Below are 18469 nucleotides of genomic sequence, written 5' to 3'. Positions count from 1 at the left end.
CGGAAATCCAGATGGTCAATTGACACATATGAAAGATGCTCAAGGTCACTAATCATCAGAGAAATGCAACTTAAAACCACAATGAGATATCACCTCTCACCTGTCAGAATGGCTATCATCAATAAATCAAAGAGCAGCAAGTGCTGGTGAGGATGTGGAGAAAAGGGAACTCTCATACACTGTTGGTGGGGTTGCAAATTGGTACAGCCACTATGGAAAATAGTCTGAAGGTTTCTCGAAAAATGAAAAATGGATCTGCCTTTTGACCCAGCAATTGCACTTCTGGGTATTTATCCAAAGAAAGCCAAAACAGTAATCCATAAAGATCTATATACTCTTATGTTCATGGCAGCACAATTTACAACAGCCAAGATATGGAAGCAACCTAAATGCCCATCAACAGATGATCGGATAAAGAAGTTATGCTTCATGTATACAATGGAGCATTACTCAGCATTAAAAAAATACAATCCTACCATTTGCAATGACATAGATGGACCTAGAGGTCATTATGCTGAGTGAAATAAGTTAGATAGAGAAAGATAAATACCATATGATTTCACCTATATGTGTAATCTAAGGAACAAAAAGGACAAGCCAATCGAACACAGACTCACAAATACAGAGGACAATCTGGTGATGGCCAGAGGGCATGGGGGTTGGGGGTTTGGGAGAATGGTGTGAAGGGTTAAAGAAGTACAAATTAGTAGTTGATAGATGGTCATGGGGATGGGGAGCATGGCAGAGGGAATGCGGTTAGCATTAATGTGATGGCTAGGTGGAGAGCCAGAGAAGAGAAGGAGCAATTAGGGGGATCGTTTTATAAACGATATAAATGTCTAATCAATGTACTACACACTTGAAACTGATAACACTTAAGATAAATGAATAAATAAATAAATAGACAAATTACATTATAAAAAAAGTAATGCAACATGATACTATAAAAAATAAATATAAAAACACTCTAGAAAGTAAAAGTCACCTTTAATCCCATCATTCAAAGATAGACACTATTAAAGGATTGGATAGCTGATATATATTGTTAGAGATTGTTTTCTCCTTGACATTCAAACATTTTTTAAATAATGTGTTAGACATACTTGCTTTGTAATCTTCCTTTCCACTATAACAATATAAATATACATCATTCTATGTCAATCAGGATTGATTTCTTTTTTACGGCTGTATAATGAATTATTTTTAATACTGAAAAAAAAATCCTAACATATTTTTACTTTGACAATCATGTGCTTTGTGGTTTATGTGTTTAATGCTGATATCCGACTTGTTTTTAAAGAGAGAAACTCCTTTTAGACACTAATTAAAATAAATAACCCCACCATTTATATCTACAAATTTCTGCATAAGCAAAGACTATGCACAATAAAAACAAAATAAAACAATTAAAAAAAATACTATTTCCTTCAGCAAAAGAAAGAATATATAAAAAGTGCAATTGTTACTTCTAGAAAGTGCAATTGTTACTTCAAATACCAATCAGTTCTTCAGATGGCAACATAAAACCCCATATCTCAAAGCTTTGCATAATTTCATTACAAGGGCAGTTAACCAACAAACACAGGCTTTCAAATGTGAAAACTATGACACTGTGACCCATGGTGGGAATGAGCCAACACAAACAGCACATGTTCCCCAAGAGGAAGTGTGTAAAACTGCAGAGTTCTTTATCAGTATTGATCTGTGGTGATGCTTCTGAACCCATGTTTTATTTCAGGAGCCAGGCTGGCCAACCCCATGTCCTGCAGCTTAGGAATCTGGCTTCTCCTCAGCAAGGGTGGTGAGCCAGACTGGCACCGGCCACACCAGGGACACCTGGCAGAGCCCTGGGGCGTGGGGAGGAGACTCTGCTCTTCTGGGTGGGCACCATGCTCACACTTGGGACTGCAGGGCATGGGGCTGCCCTGTTGGAGTGCTGGAGTGGCCGCCCTGCACAAAGAATGGTTTGTCAGGGCAAACTCTAACCATAGCTGATGAGATCCTGCCACAACTGGAGGGAAAGCTCCAGGGCCACCCTGCAGGCTTTGCCAGCCTGGCTGGCTCCAGGAAAGCTTCTGATCTGGGCAGATGATCGACTTCTGACTGAATGTTCCTGAGTTGGCAGCCAAGAGAGCCCCTAGTGACCTGTTCTCATAGGCCAGGCATTGCCGCTAGGCAGAGTGAAGCCTTAGACAAAGGTCCTCAAGCCCTAGCTCCCCAGGAGCCCCTGCAGGGCCTGCTAGACCTGACTGGCCTGCCCCCAGCCCTCTGACTCAGGTGGCGGGGAGGACCTGAGAGGCTGCGTTTCTCACGAGTCCCAGAGTCGTGGCCCAGAACATACTTGGGGACTGGGACTCACAGCAGCACCAGGGAATGGCCTGGGACTGGGACTTTCTCTCTTGATGGGAGTCTGTCCTTGCCGCATCCTAGCCGACCCAGCACTGGGCCATCCTTTCCCAACAAGAAACAGTGGATGGAACCCTGAGCCCCACTGTGTCCGTCATGATCCCAAGTCATCTCACTTCCTCCTTCCACAGCAGCCATATTGCCACAGAGCCTTCTGCAATGTGGCAAGTGGAGCTGGGGGCCCATATCGTGCCCCGAACCCCCTCTTTGGGGCCTCCACGACACTAGCCGTCTTGGTTCTCTCTTCCTTCATTCTTAACCTTCCAGACACTTTTCTATTGAAGATGCTGCCATCCAGCTTTTACCCACAGAGTGCAGTAACACAGGAAAGCCAAACACGGGCAGGGAGGTGGACGGTGTTGTCACCGGACACACAAACCCCTGGCCAAACCCCAACGTGTGCACTTCGGCCATGGGGTCCACCAGCCCTGAAACAAGTGCCAACGTCCCCCTCCCATGGGGCCCTCATCTGCTTCTCCCCCCAGGAGAGGGGCCAGCCTGGCCCGCCTGGCTGGCCACGCAGCCTGCAGCAGCCTGCTCCTTTCCTGCAGTCCAGGAAAGATGGGGAAGAGTCCTGAGCCCTGACCTCGTTAACCCGGTGCCCCTTTCCTCATGCTGCCCAGGGAACGTGTTTGAGGCAGAGGTGCAGGGACCCCCTGCTTCAACATTCCCAGCATCTCAGGGTCTGACCAGGAAGGCCGTGATGGAAAAGTCCAGTCTCTTCCATGGTTCTCATTCTCCAGATCCTCCTGTGCCTGGGTCTGGGGTCCCAACGGTCCCAAAAGAAATAGCAATGGCCAAGAGAATGGAGGTGTGTGAGGGCCAGTATCTGCAGACACACCCTGAAACCTGGCAGCGAGGGTGGGGTTCTTGCCATCACACTAATTACTAATCAGTCATGCTATCAGAGTGTCTTAAGGTACCCTGACTCCAGCTGGTGCAGAACCCCAACCTACTCTCTTGCACGCTGTTCTGGCAACAGGAAGCAGGGGTTCTCTAGGACCTCTGTGTCCTCCTCAAGCTTCACAGACTTGGTGGGAGGTTGAAAGTAGACTAGTAATTTGATCAGTTAGGGTCTTTCCAGAAGAGTTTTTTTAAGGAGGGCTTCCCTCTGCAGTGCACAGCAGCATTACCTGAGAGTATCCAAAGAGCCTAGTAAAGGGTCCCACCCCGGAACCTGACAATAAGTCTGGGAAGCCCCAAGAACTCCCCTGTGGCTGCAGGTGCACCAGATGCAAACTCTGAGCTGATGAGCTCCTGGTTTGCAGAGGAAAACAGGCAGGGACGGGGTCTTCAGGTAATAGTGAGACCACTGGGTGCTGTGTTAAATACTTCTGCCCAATGATGGAGGTGTCCTCGGCTGTTCTTAAAGATGAGGACGCTACCTGCAGAGTGCAAGACCTTTCCTCAGGCTGTGACAGAGCCAGGTCCAAACTTGGCACCTGGCCAACAGCCCTGATATAGGACAGCTGGTCTTAAGTCAAGGCAGGTAGATGGAAAGGAAAGTGGGTTACTCTGTGTACTCTGGTGGGAAGTGTTGTATAGATGCAAGACTCTCTCCTGGGTTGTCAGGGATGGGGCCCACTGATGTGGATGAAAGGGCAAACTGTTTTCCAAATGGGAAAAATCATCTTTGCCCTGATTCATAGCTTCGCCCCGTGGTGCCCGGCCTGCCTTGGATCCTCACACCTGACACTGCTTCTCCCTGAGCACCGTCTGTCTCATTTTCTGGGTGAGCTGCTGGCAGCACTAAAAAACATGCCCAGACTCTCAGGGATGCGGCAGCCAGACAAATGTTAGCATGTCTGGGATGAACAGTGCGGAAGAAAAAGGCACCCCCCAAAAAGTGTGGGGCTGCTCCTGCGTGGCCCATGGCGGCTTTGACTCGGCAAGGCCTGGGGAGGGGCAGAGAGGATAGGGACACAGCTTGTAGTATCCTTCCCAGGTGTGCTCAGGGTGCGAGGCTGTGGGGAGCCCCAGACTGGACTGTCTGGAAGCAAAAGAGAAAGTGGGGGCTCAGCTGCCTCCTGCTTTATTCAGCGAGTAAGCTTTTCCCAGGGGGATGCTGGCGACTGGGCAGGGAGGGGGCCTTGGGAAAATGAGCTGGGTGGGTGTGGAGAGGTCAGACCCCTGGGACTGGAGCCTTCACCCCCTGCCACCTGCCCATGGCCCCTAAGGTGTGCATGGCTCTGAGTTACACAGAAAAGCCTGCAGGCTCTGGGGCACTAGAAGGAGGCCCAGCAGCCGCACCCCCTCCCAGGACAGGAGCTCCGTCTCCTCCGCCGAGCCAGCCTGCTCCACCGACAGGGTGAATCACCCTGTGTCGAGGCGGTGCTGGGGCAGCTCCCTGTGGCTACTGACATGCCCAGGCATGTGCTCCTTCTGCAAAACACCCCTCCTCCCTTCTTCCCTCCCCTCCAGAACCAAAGGAGACAGCCACTGCCAGCAGAGCAAATGTGACTGCCAACTTCGGCGATTTGACAACTGCAAAAGTAAAAGTGGGGAGGAGCAGGGAGGAGGGCAACAGGGAGACGAGGAGAGAGACCTGGGCAAGCCTGCATCCGGGGCCTCACCTTGGCAGGTCCTGCCGTCGGTGGAGAGCGAGTAGCCGCTGTAGCAGGCGCAGTGGAAGCTGCCCGGCTTGTTGTAGCATATTTGGTTGCACCCCCCGTTCTGCTGGCTGCATTCGTTGACATCTGGGCACACATAGGACACAGAGGGACAGGGAAGAGAGTCCAGAGGTGACCCACGACCCACGTGGAAACTGTTGCATCCACTCTCAGGTCATAGGTGGGAGGGCGTAAGGAGACCCCGCTGTGCTGTGGGTGGTGACCGTCCACAGTGCCCGCTCTGCGGCCATCCGAGTGTGCACGGAAGGAGGGCGCACACGGCTGGGGAAAGCACGAGGCCCGAGCCCAGTCCGGCCAAGCCCCGCACGGGCTGAGCTGACCCCTCGTGGGCTCTAGCGGGCAGGGCCTCCGGTTCGGATTAGCTGCCCCAAGAAGGAACACCAGGAGGTCCTGAGGTGGCACAGGGCTCTCCACCACATTTAAGGGGTCCGAGGGTCCTAACCGAGTCTTGGGGGATTTTTCTTGCAGCTTCTTTGCTGGCACTGCATAACTGCAGAGTCGAGGGATGTTGGAGAGGAAATTACTCTTGTCCTTTTCAATCAACAGGGGTCGATGTCAACAGGGGCAGCCGCTAAGCTCCCATGTGGTGTTCCTACTGCCCTACAGTGGTTCCTTCCTTTGTTCTAGTCCCGCTCTCAGCGAGGAATCAGCCTGCTCCTCCCTAGTTCTCCCAAGGAGCTGGCTGGATGGCTTCTGACTGGACAGTGCCCCTGTCCCGGGAAGCAAAAGCAGGGCCTCTTGCACTGTCTAAATGTTCTTGCTCTTGTGAGGACTTGAGGGGCCGGGGTGCCCTGCCCACTCATCTTCTCCCTTTGGGCCCAGGAGCGGAGCAGAGGCTGGCTATCGAGGGCCCTGGATCCTAGGGGGCACTGTCATGCTTCCCCACTCCTGTCTCAGCTGGAGTGGGCCAGCATGGCTGTGTCCCCAAGTGGGGCAGGGAGGGAGTTGCGGCAGGGAGAGGCAAAGGAGAGGGGAAAGACACAGCCACTCCAGCCCGGGGGTCCCCTTGGGCAGCCCTGCAGCGGGGGTCCCAATTACCCACACCCTCAACTCTGTCCCATGGTCGCACAGGCCTTACCTTTGTCACAGAGCCGTCCTCCCCAGCCAGCTTTGCACTGGCAGTAGAAGTTGCCCATGAGGTCTTGGCAGACTTGGGTCCCCTCCTTATTGCAGGGGTTTGGAGAGCATTGGTCAGGCAGGTCTGAGATGAAAGAAAGAAAAAATCATCCTGAACTACTCCCAGTCAGCTAGGTGGGACCGGTTAGCTAGGTGGGACCGGCCAGCTAGGAGGGACTGGTCACCGCGGGCAGGAGCACAGCCTCTCAGTGGGACCCTGGGCACACCGCTGCTTGGCAGGAGCATGCTGAGGCAGACCCAGGGCACCAGTGTTCCCGCTACTGGCCTGGGCTGGCCACACAGAACCCCTGCCTCTGGGCAGGAGCAGGATCACAAAATGGGCTAGCCAGGTCCCTAGCCAGTTTCAAGAAACTCAGGCAAGCTTGGAGGGAGAAGCCACCTACCCGACAGGCCAGGGGGTGGGCCTCAGGGAGCGGGAGAGGAGAGGAGTGGGCCTGGCTCAGCCCCATGAGCTCACACCTCCCAGGGAGCAGGTCAACAGACCCCTAGCTGACCCAAGGGCCTTCCAGGCAGATAAGAAACACTCCTCTATCCCCAGTGGGCATTCCCACCCTCTCAGGCCAGGCTCCTTGCCCACTCAAACCCTGAGCTCGTCTCTCCACTGGGCTTGGCTGCTGCAGGAGCACTGCCCCCTTTTTCCCCAGACATCTGCCTGCACAGGACAGAGGACTGCCCCCAGGCCCAGGCTGCGCTGGCCACTCCCAGAGCTTCCTACAGTGTCTCAGGGTGGCCACGCCCAGGCCAGATTTGCTCTGACCCACTCGGTGGCAAGCCATCTGTCTGAGCTGAGCATGTAAATCGCTGGCACAAATTCTCCCTGTTTTAGGGCCCGCAGTTAAGGGACTATCCCAGTGGAGTGCCTTCCAAGGCTCTCCATGTGATGAGGAGCGTCTCACAAGCACAGCTGAAGCCTCCATGAAACGGAGCCCAGAACATCACCGTCACGGCTAGACTTCAAACAGCCAAGAGCAGACTACTTGGGGGAAAGTTACGACTCTACCCAGAGCTCCAAGAATCCTTCCAGGGGCCCCCTGGCTGAGCCACGGAGGGCCTGGCAGGGAGGCACGGGCCGTTCCGTCCACTTCTCTGCCATGGCCACTCAATCTGAAACACTGTGTGGGTTTTCAGAACACTTTGGGGAGGCTGGACTCCACCAGGCTGAGAAAGGCTAGTGTCTGCAGACACGCACAATGGCTGAGACATTTCTGTGATGCTGGAGAAACGCCGAGCTGGCCAGCCTCAGACAGGCTCTTCCTCTCATGAGCCCACAGATATTAAAGATCTCCCAGTGATTCTCTGTCATTTTCCTATTTTTATTGTCCTCCCGTCCAGAGTGGACATGCCTTATCCAGCCTCTGAACAGCACCTGGCTGAGGTCCAAACTAAGGGCTAGGGCTGATTTGTTCACAGTCAGAGGGGGAGGGCACTCTGTGAACTTGCTGGTGCTTGTGGTGAGTGGGTTTTACCCGATGGCAAAGCTCAGCTTCTCTTTGTTTTGTTTTTAGTTAAGAGCAGCTAGGAACATTTCCCCAAAAGCTGTGAAGACTGTGATCATTCAGTCCAACTGGCCGTCAAAAATCCCCAGGCCCGGGCCGGTGGATGACCAGGTAGCAGAGGGGCACCAAGGGCAGGCTACTTGGCCCCGGCTCAGATCAGCTACACAGACATTCTCTCTAACACCAGTATCCACTGTCATTCACACCATGTAACCAGTATTGTTTCTAAGGACCGTGTATCCACCTGTAGCACTTGAATCAGGTATTATCACTCCTTTGATTTACAAAACAAATAGCACATCTTAGATAATGTGACAGGTGGGTAGCATTGGAGAGACTTGTCCAACCCCTTGATAACAAAGGTTCTCCAGCTTTTCCTCTCTGCCCTTGCCCCATACAGATCTGAAGTCACCATTCATTCCATTGCCTGGTCTCTAGAAACAGGGCCACCGATTGCTGAGAGCACCAGGCCAGAGCTGGTCTTGGTATCACCACTGAGTTATTACGTACTTCTTAAAATGACTGACGTTTTCAGCCTGACTCCAAGCTTGGACACAGCATTTTCTCCACAGGGCTTGCTCTTGCCACCACAATTAATTCCTTGTAGATCTGTTTTCCTGCTGCCAGCACAGGAAATAAATGATCTCTGCAACTCCTCCAGCTCACCCAAGGTCTCCAGTCACTCCTTGTTGCTGACACAGACTCAACGCTCGGCCATCCACGTAATCTGGGGACCCCACTCCTTAGGGCATCTGCATGATCGAGTCTGAAGAACTGGAACCTGAGTCTCTCATCATGTTTTTCTTGGCTCGTTTTGCATGATTACAGCCAACATACCACTTGCGAGTATAGACTGAACACAGAGTTACCCTAGTAATTTTGAGACACTGCACAGTTGTGGCATGGACTATAAATGCCTTCTACCAGTAAGCAGGTAGGAACTGGGTCAGGCGATCAGAGCAATTTGGTCACGAAACGGTGTGCCACCCCTGGCTGCCTCAAGACAGCAGGTCAGCCGTCAGTCCCCACGTCGCTGCTCTAGCCACCTCTCCATGCTGCCACATTCACTGTATCTAGGGTTACACTCTGGGGACAGAAGGGCTGGGGAGGGTGAGGTCAAGCCCAGTGCCAGGGCCGGAGAAAGGAAGGGAAGGGTCTGCTTTCTTGATCTCGTCTCGGCAGAAACGGGCTCCGAGGGCAGGAGGGTCAGGGATGCTGCGTGTGGGTGATATGTACTGGGCCTGGCCGGTACACGAGCTGAGATGGAACGGCTTGTTCACCTGACGCCTCCCACAACACTCGACACAAGGTGCACACAGGCTCCCGTGGGAGGTAGTGAGCATCTCCACTTGACATATTCGGTTAAAGATTTAAGGTTATTTCAGGAGTACACACATGTACATATGGCATAAAGCACTGGTTAACTTTGTCTGGAATTTGGCTAGAATGCCTAAACTCCTCTTAAAACACTCAAGGTCCCTGGGGCTGAGGGGCCAACGCCAACTTCTACTGGGATTATAGAGAAGATTCCCACACAACACCCACCCCTGAAGAAACTCTATCCACTGCAACTCTTATTTACTTCTCTGTCGGAAAGTTTATCTCTAGGACAAAAAGAAGGAGGAATAAGGATTTGAGTGCCTGACACTCAGGAGGTGTCCAGCAAACTCTTGGAAAGTAAGACAAACCGTTGCAGGCCCAAGGGCACCCACTTAACTGGCCAGCCTGTGAAGGATTTCCGGCTAAATGGTTATCTGTGCCTCCGGAGGGAAGAAGCCATTGAGGAGATAAGGGGTTTATCTTGGCCTTGAGATGGTGTGTCGAAGGAAAGGGAGGAAGGAACTTGTTTTTTGCTGTGGGCTGGAATGTGAAACATCTGCTGACAGCCAACAGAATGCCTTTCTCAGGTGCATTTTGCTCCCCCTTCCAAAAATTTGAAGGAAATGACAAGTTATAACCTGGACAACACGCTCCAATGCCGGGCCCACTGTTCTGACAAAAGAGGAAGGGCCAAGGGACCCTCCCTCACAAGGAGAATTGGGCCTGGGGCTCATCAAACACGGCCTAGCCAAATCCAAGCTGCACAAACTCACCCCGGTCCCTCCCCGTGGCAGTGCTCTGGCAAGAAGGGGCTGCTTGGGAACATTAAGTCACTTTAATGTCAGTGGGAAAGCCTCCCCCACGTCTGGGGCTTGCTGGGGCTGAAAACTTTGGCAACTAAAAGATGATCTCTTTGAGACTGTTGCTTTAATTTTAACAATAATGAATAACCAAAGCACTCGGTTCTGATAAGCCATCCGTGATTACCAAATAAGACTACTTTTAGGAAGGAAGAGATGAAAATAGTGGAAAGTTGCCTGAATCGACCCCAGGTGCACTGAGGCCTAGAAAGCACATCTTGGAGGACGGTGTTATTTCTGAGTGACAGCGTTACAAGCCCATCTCCCCAGAAGTCTTTACAGGGTATCTCTGTGAGGATAGCAGAGCCTCAAGCTTCAGAGACTTTCATCAGCCCAGGCATCATTTGAGGTGCATAGACAGTGCCCTGGTTAAGTGCCTGAGGAGGTGCACTTGACCCACAGGGAGGGGAGGAGTGGGAAGCTTGCCCGGGATCACAGTGAGTCCTTGGCTGGACACGGAGACCAGGCATGGGAGGCAACTTTCTAATCACTAGAAAGTGCATTTAATACATCTGGCACAAGCAGCTGCATTAGATTTATCCTTTAAACATCAGCTTAGGAAACAACCCTGGAATTCTCCCTCCTTCCTCATCTCTTAAGCTGCCCTGCCACACAGGAAGAAAGTCTCAATCCTATTAAGAAACTGTCTTTGCTAGTCAAACAATTTAAGTCACTTTAATGCCACGAAATCTCCCACATAGTAACAACGTAATCTCAGAAAAAGGACAGTTTAAAATCTAGGACCTAATACAACCTGACAGATTGGAATACAAAATTAAAAAAGAAGAAACTGGTTTTGCAAATTGACAACAAAAAAATTGCTAACTAAAAACAAAAAGCTGAAATGATACAAAGCTGAAACTGCTGTTATGCTTCCTTGTCTGCCTAAAGCCCCGATGAGGTCATGATTGACCCCTGAGAGGCTGAGGTCACAGGTTGATGCCTGGGGAGTCCGAAGACATCAGACTCCATGAGGGGAGGGGTTTGTTCCAGGTGTCGCTCGATGCATGGGCATGGGTTCTGGCTCTTTTGAGTTAACAGGTGTCTTTGCCCAAATAACAGGGGCCAGTCTGCAGTCCACCCACTACTGTGAAGCTACCCAGGGGAGAGAGGGGAGCTCCTGCCACACGGCAATGCTACTCTCCCCTTCTCGCATTAAACTGTTATTTCCTCTGCTCATCTGGGCCAGGGCTGGTGTCTATGATTGGGAGCAAGTCAGGTGAAGCCTGGGGCCGGCATATGGATGGAAGGGTGACCAGACACAGCAGCCCCACCAAGCCCTGGCCAGCCAGGGGCTGTGAGCAGTTCTGAGTCCGGCAAGCCTTCTAGGCTACCCCTGAAACAGCAGGTCTGATGCCAAGCGCAGGAAGGGTCCTGCTGTGGGGTGACTGACTGTGTGCTCCGAGCTTCAGTTTTCATGACCTATTGAACAGGTAAGGTAAAAATACCAACACCATGGGCTTGGTGGTGACCGATTGGCTTGTACTTTGAAGCACTCGGACCAGCATCAGGCCCGGAGTCAGGCTCAGATGAAGTGGTGATACAGTGTTATGCATGGGTTACAATTCATGCAACAGGACACCAAAAGCGTCAATTTTACTATATGATAATTTAAAATGACGTTAATAATAAAAAAGGATGCATTATGAGCTGAGGAAAAATTTTGCTACTGTTTGTACAAATGGCAAACTTACAAAATCTAATAAAGAGCTCCTATGAATTGAGAAAAATAGGCAAACGATGTGAACGAATCATTCACAGAAGAAATAAACATGATGCTCAGCTTCGCTCATTAGTAAAGAAAACAGAAACTGATGGGGCTGAATAAAATAAAATAAAATGTAATTTATTTGCCGTTTACATTGGAAGAGATCAAAAAGTTGAAAAAATACATTAGATTGGCAAAGGTGTGGGGAGCAAGCACTCCTGCTCATCCACTGCTTGGGGAATAATTAGGGGTAGTCTGTATCAAAATGAAAAATGACCATAGGTTTGACTCTGCAATAGCATCCCTAGGAATTTATTCTGTAGGTATCCCTAGATATGTGAGAAGTGACAATTCTACCTGGATATCACTCTGGCTTTGTTTGTAATAATAAAAATGGAAACAGCTTAGAAGTCTGCTAATACACATCGGTCCAGCAAATTACGCTTCCTACCAACTGTAAATGTTGACGTGAACATGCGTGTGTAGCTCTGTATGCACTGATACGGAAGGTATCCACGGTATCTAGGGTGGCAAAAGCAGGGTCAGGTCATATATAAGGTAAGCAACCTTTTATGTAAAAAATAAAGATATCGTATATATGTTTACAGGCTTAAGAATATTGTTAGAACTGGTAACGGTGGTGGCCTCTGGGAAAGAGAACTTAATTGGTTGACAAAGAGCCAGGGCCAAGGATATGCTTTTGCATCGTGTCCTTGTAAAAGTTTAAATCTCATATCATTTGCATTTCTTGCTATTTAAAACCAAAACATACCTGCATAAAAAAGAAAGTTCGGTGACAAGGGAGCAGACCTCAGGCAGGTGCTACAGCCCTTCAAGATAATGGAAATATTCAAGACCCCCCTGAAAACCACAACGAAGCTTAAAGTTATCCAAACTCAAAGGGCTTTGAGGAAGACAGGAAGGAGACATACTTACTTTGAACGCATTTAACAAAATCTGGGTGTTTTGTGTATGGAGATCCATATTCATTAATGCACTCTGCAAGAGAGAAACAGATGGTGTGTCATTCTTCAATCACAGGAGTCAGAACAGACTTTGGAACTAGCAGTATGGTCTCTTAGACACCTTTGGGGATGTAGATTATTCATATTTACTGGAGTGCTACAGTCCTCTGGCAATAACACAGTTTAGCTTTTGTTAATACACTTTAACAAAACATTTTGATACTGATCAACAGGAAAGTGTCTCCACCAAAATGGCAGATCCTATAGCCAAAGAGTGTTACACACACAACCTGCAGCTTCTCCAGTGGGTTCCTTCTGCTATTCTACAGAAGAATCATTTATAATATTCGATAAGTTTTCTGACTGTTTAAACTTAAACTTCCATTTCAAGTTGACCCCTGTTTGTAAACAATACCCTTAATTTGAGTCAATCTGCTTTGGAGAGAGCTCCCTCCACACTGTCTGACATGCTAGACAGACACAGAGTGATAACGGATATTCCACACGGACATGGAAGTTTGGGGGGAAGCTTGGTATGTTCAGCACATACATCCCAGAAGAATCTGCAAGTTGAACTTGTGCAGAATGGATGCTGAGCTACTTCGTCTAGTCCTACCATAGGTCCCAACTGTTTCTCATGCCTACGAGGACACTGACACTGGCAAAAGACAGTCCTAAGAGGGTGGGCTCATGGGATGACTGGTCATCCTTTGCCTCAGAAAACCAACTCCACATACCCAGAAATGAGGCCTGAGATTGGAAGTGGGCAGATTCCCAGCATTTGAAGGACAATTACTTGTTGCCAGATATGGAGCCAGAGAAGAGGGTCTAAGAGGATATAAAGTCAATTGAAATTTTGCTTACATGTACTTTTCAAAATTTACAAAAAGAGAGATCCTGGAATATATTTCTCTTGTTATAAGTGAAATGCATTCAAAAGAAATCTTAAAACAGTATTAATTAAACAAGCTCTTCTCAAGGGAATCTAGGGCCTCTTTCAGGTCTTCTGGGAGGTCAATGCCATTGTCCTGATAAGACTCAGCTGTCATTTGCCTTTTTATTCTCATTCTCGCCTGAGTGAATAGTAGAATTTTCCAGAGGCCACCCTACACACAATGACATCACTGCTCAATGGCCAGGAGAGTGTTTGCTTGTACATTCCTATTGTTCGAATTAAACAAAAACATTTTTTAATGTTCTCAGTTTTAACTAATAGTTTGATAAAGTTTAATAAATACAGCTCACATGAATAAAAGCTCTTTGGCACCCTCAATGATTTCAGAAGTGTAGAGTCCTGAGATCAAAAAGCCTGAGAATTACTAAATAAATCATATTTCTAAATAATGAGCTAAGCCTAGACTCAGAGCAGAGAAGAGGTTTGCAAATAATGGCATTGGATTGAGGTTAACATGGATTATTACAGTAAACACACACACACACAAACAAGTGTTTTGACCTGCATGCTCTGGATAGTTTCAAACTCACTGTGTGATTAAGCAACCTTCCCTCCAGGAACAACTTGGTAATGAAGTTTTGACCAATTGCTTCTCTGACATGTAACACATATCTCCCAGTTATGCTTTTATGACAACTAAAGGAGGCAGTGATTTAAACTTACCTAAGTATCTTGGATAAAAATATTCCTGCAGAAAAAGAAAAAGGGTAACAGTTTACTGGCACAATACGAGCCTTCCTACATAGCAGTTGGTTAATCAAACCTCTCCTTTCTTCCCCAACAGATAAGAACAGAGTCTTGGGGAAGCAGGTGTTTGAGGATGGTGGAGAATGTATCCACAGCTGGCTCAGTAACAGGGCCGGCAGGGTGATAACCACCCAGAAAGCCACTTCCTGCCTTCAACCCGTGGCACGAGGAAAGGAAGCGAGAAGGGTCAGTCCAGGTGGCTTCTGCAGGATGATGTTTGCAAAGCCAGCAACACACTTTCTGTAACCAGTAACAGAGATGCCATTTATAGTGACTTAGAAAGTGCCATTCAAAGTATCTTGTAGAGGGATGAGAAATACTGCAAGTAAAAAACAAGTCTTAATCCTTTGTTGATGTAGAAGAAAAGTGGAGACCTTTGTGTGACTATCAGCACATAGGTACTGATTTGCATTTACTGTATTTATAAAACAAAGTGGTTCTGGACGAGGTATGGAGAGTATAAGCAAGGGGTCTTGTTATCCATGAATGCAAATTAAGAGGTCTGCACTGTACACGAAACTATCAAATAGAACTACCTGCCCTATCTTGGCCAGGAACAGGGACCAGCTGAGAAGCCCTGCAGAATCATTTGGCCCCAGCCACAGACTCCAGGCCATGGGCTGGTTAAAGAAGTTCCCACCAGTGTCCACTCTGATCTCCCCATTAGGGCCAGTCGTGGAGCAGTTTGGCCCTAATTATTTCCCTTAATGGAAAAGAGTGAGTCAGCAATGGCAGCCACTGGATGTCGGGTGTCAACTGCATGATGGTACTGTTCCATACTTTTACATTATCTTGTTTGGTTCTCACAACCACCTCCAAGGAAGGTCTTTTTAATTAACCCATTATCATGAATGAGGAAACCGAGGCTCCACATGGGTGGTGGAATTTGACTGAGGTCATGAAACTGAAAAGGACCCTCCTAGGCACACGTCATCCCAAAAGAGCGTGGATGGCTGGTAACGGTCAGAGCAAGTTTGGTGTTTCAGCTTGTGCGACAGCTGCTAAGGTGACATTCAGTGCAAACGTGACCAAGACATCAGGTTTGGAAGTCAGAGTTATAAAGTCAGGGAGGGGGACTACCCCCCATCCCTGTCGCCAGCATTCAGAGGCCTCTGACATACTGGTTTCATTTCTTTCTCTTGCTTTAGGTCATGGATTGGCCAATTCTGAGCACAGGAAAGACAGGCAAGGCCAGGTGCACTCTGATGAAACTTCCCCAAGCAGAGGGTGGAGGACGGGTTGCTTTCTCCTTCACTGAGTGCAAGCAAATAGTGACCTCTTTCTGGGTTAAGAGAGAGAACAAAACCACGGGGCTTCGCCATAAAGGGAAGGGCTTTGGTTCTGCAATAAAATATTTAGAATGCATGCAAAAGGTGTCCGCTCAGATTTAGGAAACCAAGAATTAGACTAAGAAAGGATTGAAGACAATGGAAAACTATGAGTAAAGTATCCAATTATATATAACGTTACCTTCCACAATTTTCTAGAAAGGCATATTACATTTTTCAAAATCATGACCAGTTTACAGTTATGCATAAAAGTAATATTAATAGGAAAACTATATTCATCTCTCTTCAGTTACCACACCTATAAGAATATGGTTTCTGAAAGCACAGAGTCATAACCTGGTGACAATTTGTCTTAATTTGTGTATTTAATTTATTTTGGGGTACAGGAAAGCTTGTGCTAATTTGCCTGGAGGAGAGATGGTGACCCTGAATAAAAGCAAAGCTAAGATGAATACACCTAAAAATGCTACACACGCTCCCAAGAGAGACATTTCTAATTGTCTTTCAAAGTTCTGACCGAATAGGCAGGCCTGTGGAAATCACCCTGAATAAAGGCACCTAACACAGGACACAGAGCCAGTCCCATCTGCATCACAAGTTGGTCAGGTCATATATCTCAGCCTGAGGCCCAGAGAGCCAGGGTGACTCTCATGAGCAGTACCCCATGGGGATCCAGAGAGCAGAGGCCACGGTTCAGATGGTCAGATTCAGAACCAAGGATCGGTCACATACGTGCTTACCGCCTGTCTTCTCTATCCCACGAAGAGCAAGGCCTGGGTTATGGGGTTGTGTGAGGGCCAGGAGCAGGGGACAGGCAGACCAGCAGGAGGCAGGGACTACCTGGGCTGGAAATGGAGCCATTTGCCACCTGGCAATCATGTTTTTCTCGGGGATTTGCCTGTTTCACTTAAACAGCTAAAGATAGAAGGAAGTAAGCAAAACCTCAGGCCACTAAACTGTGATCTGAAGCTCCCAGAGGGGAAGGACAATATTTATCTACCCAGCCGGGTGCTGACCAACCCCAGAAGGCTTTCAGGAGACATCACTGAACTCCTGGATGGATAATGGATGGATGAATGAATGGATACCTGAAAGAATAAATGAATGGATGGAAGAATGAGTGAACGAACGGATAGATGAACGAATGTGTGAATGGATGGTAGATGAATGAATGAGCAGGCAAACACAGGGTCCTACAATTTTTCCTGAGTTGGACAAAGCACTGGATTTTTATAAATATTATATAATTGCCATATAATATTACATTAATTTCAAGTGCACGGTATAATGATTCAACATTTGTATATCATACCATGTGATACCACACTAAGCCTAATAATCATCTGTCACCAAAAGCACCAGATTCTTAATTTTATTTATAACATAGATAAGCACCTGAGGAAAGTAACTAAGTCAATGCTTTCGGCACGTCTCTTTCAAAATATGAAAGTATTGGTATGATGGTTCCTCAGGCTTACAAACTGCCAGCACATTTTTAAAACGTGGGTCTTTACAGTTAACTGACATTTAGCTAACTTTTCTTCTGCTGTTCACTCCAAGGGCCCTACCCTTCCAGATGGTGACAGACACAGTACACATAAGACTCAACAATTAAGCTGGCACCATTACTAGCAGAGACTGCCATGAGAGAAGCATCCTTCATGCAAAGTCCACACCACACCCGTGGGAGAACGCCTGGCTCTGCAGGCTCAGGGCACCGGTCTTGGCCGGGAGTCCTCTGCTAGGGAACAACCGGTGTAAGTGGAGTTCAGCTCAGCAACAACAACAAATCCAGCCTCCTCCTCAGATGCCATCCTACTGCACTCCTGTTCCTGTGGTTTTGTAAACACGAGAAGCCTCTGCCCAACGTGCCTCCAAGGAGCTGAGTCCAAGGACAGGCTTGGTTTACTTGAGTCTAAAATGAGGCCCGGCAATTTGTTTAGAAACAATGAAAGTGTTTTTCAATGAACCAACCTCCTCTGTCTGCTCCCTAATTATTCTGACACCCAGATGGTCGCCTCACTAATACGGGCAAAGCAGGAAAGGAGAACAAGGCTGGTGAAATAGTTGAGAATTCCTGTTTGTGTTTAGAACTTCCCACCAGCCTCTGCCCTGCACTGACCACCAGGACCTATCTGCGTGGTGGTGGGGTCTGTGTGCTCACAGCACACCCCCCACCATGGCAAAGGTCAAGAGCAGCAGGGAAGCTACCCATTCTCCTCACCAGCAGAATCGCCGAGGACTGTTGACCCAGCCACCTACTGGCACCCCTAATGCAGGGTGATAAGTTCTAGAATCCAGCTCCAGAAGCAGCTGGGGACTCTGTGCAAGCCTCCTCACAGGCAGCCTGCCCAGCCCACAGCTCCAGAACCCCTTCTTTAGGCCCCACTGTGGGCTCTTTCCCTGAGTCTCCTCTGAGGCTTGGGGAGGGTCTCTCCATCAAACTCAAGGTTCTGAGGACAGATTCCAAAAAATGGTCAAAAATCACATGAGCCCAATCTATGGAAATATACCTTATCAAGATGGAAGTATCACCTAGGCTCAGTGTAGAATTGATGACAGTCACCCTCACACAGCTTATAAATAAAGACCACATGTAGCTGGGAAGGTTCTAGAACTTGGGGCTGCTCAATACCTTTAGGTACAAATCTAATTCTTTCAGCACTTCAGAGGTGGCAATGTCTCTACCGCACGGAGTGAAACAATGGGATGAAAGACAGCTTTCACCCTGATGCCGCCATCTACCTTTATAAGCTGCCCTCAATTCCTGCCTTTTGACGCATAAATGGATTCAAGGAATGCTCGCTCCCAGCACTGCTATGAGACTCCACTGTGTTAATCAACATGGAATCCGCTTTGCAAGCACATCCACGTCATTCGGCATAATTCGTTTTGGCGTGGAATATCTAAGACTGCGATCTAGATTTACACAGTATAACAGGACTCATACCTTACA

At 48.4% G+C, this 18469-nt stretch overlaps 1 protein-coding gene across 1 annotated transcript in view; it reads right to left on the bottom strand.

Annotated features, from left to right (window-relative positions):
* The window catches only part of GAS6 (growth arrest specific 6), a 44904-nt gene that overhangs the window by 14445 nt on the left and 11990 nt on the right, over positions 1 to 18469 (bottom strand). The window contains exons 3-6 of the mRNA XM_016151958.2: positions 14141 to 14165; positions 12494 to 12556; positions 6115 to 6237; positions 4980 to 5102 (exon numbers count right to left, since the gene is read on the bottom strand). Of these exons, the coding sequence (XP_016007444.2) occupies positions 4980 to 5102; positions 6115 to 6237; positions 12494 to 12556; positions 14141 to 14165 (334 nt within the window). The remainder of the gene's footprint in view (positions 1 to 4979; positions 5103 to 6114; positions 6238 to 12493; positions 12557 to 14140; positions 14166 to 18469) is intronic.

The sequence above is a fragment of the Rousettus aegyptiacus genome, unplaced genomic scaffold (genome assembly GCF_014176215.1).
Source record: "Rousettus aegyptiacus isolate mRouAeg1 unplaced genomic scaffold, mRouAeg1.p scaffold_m13_p_11, whole genome shotgun sequence".
NCBI classification, from domain to species: Eukaryota; Metazoa; Chordata; class Mammalia; order Chiroptera; family Pteropodidae; genus Rousettus; species Rousettus aegyptiacus.
The sequence above is the reverse complement of the archived record's forward strand: the minus strand, read 5'-3'. Positions and strand labels throughout refer to the sequence as shown.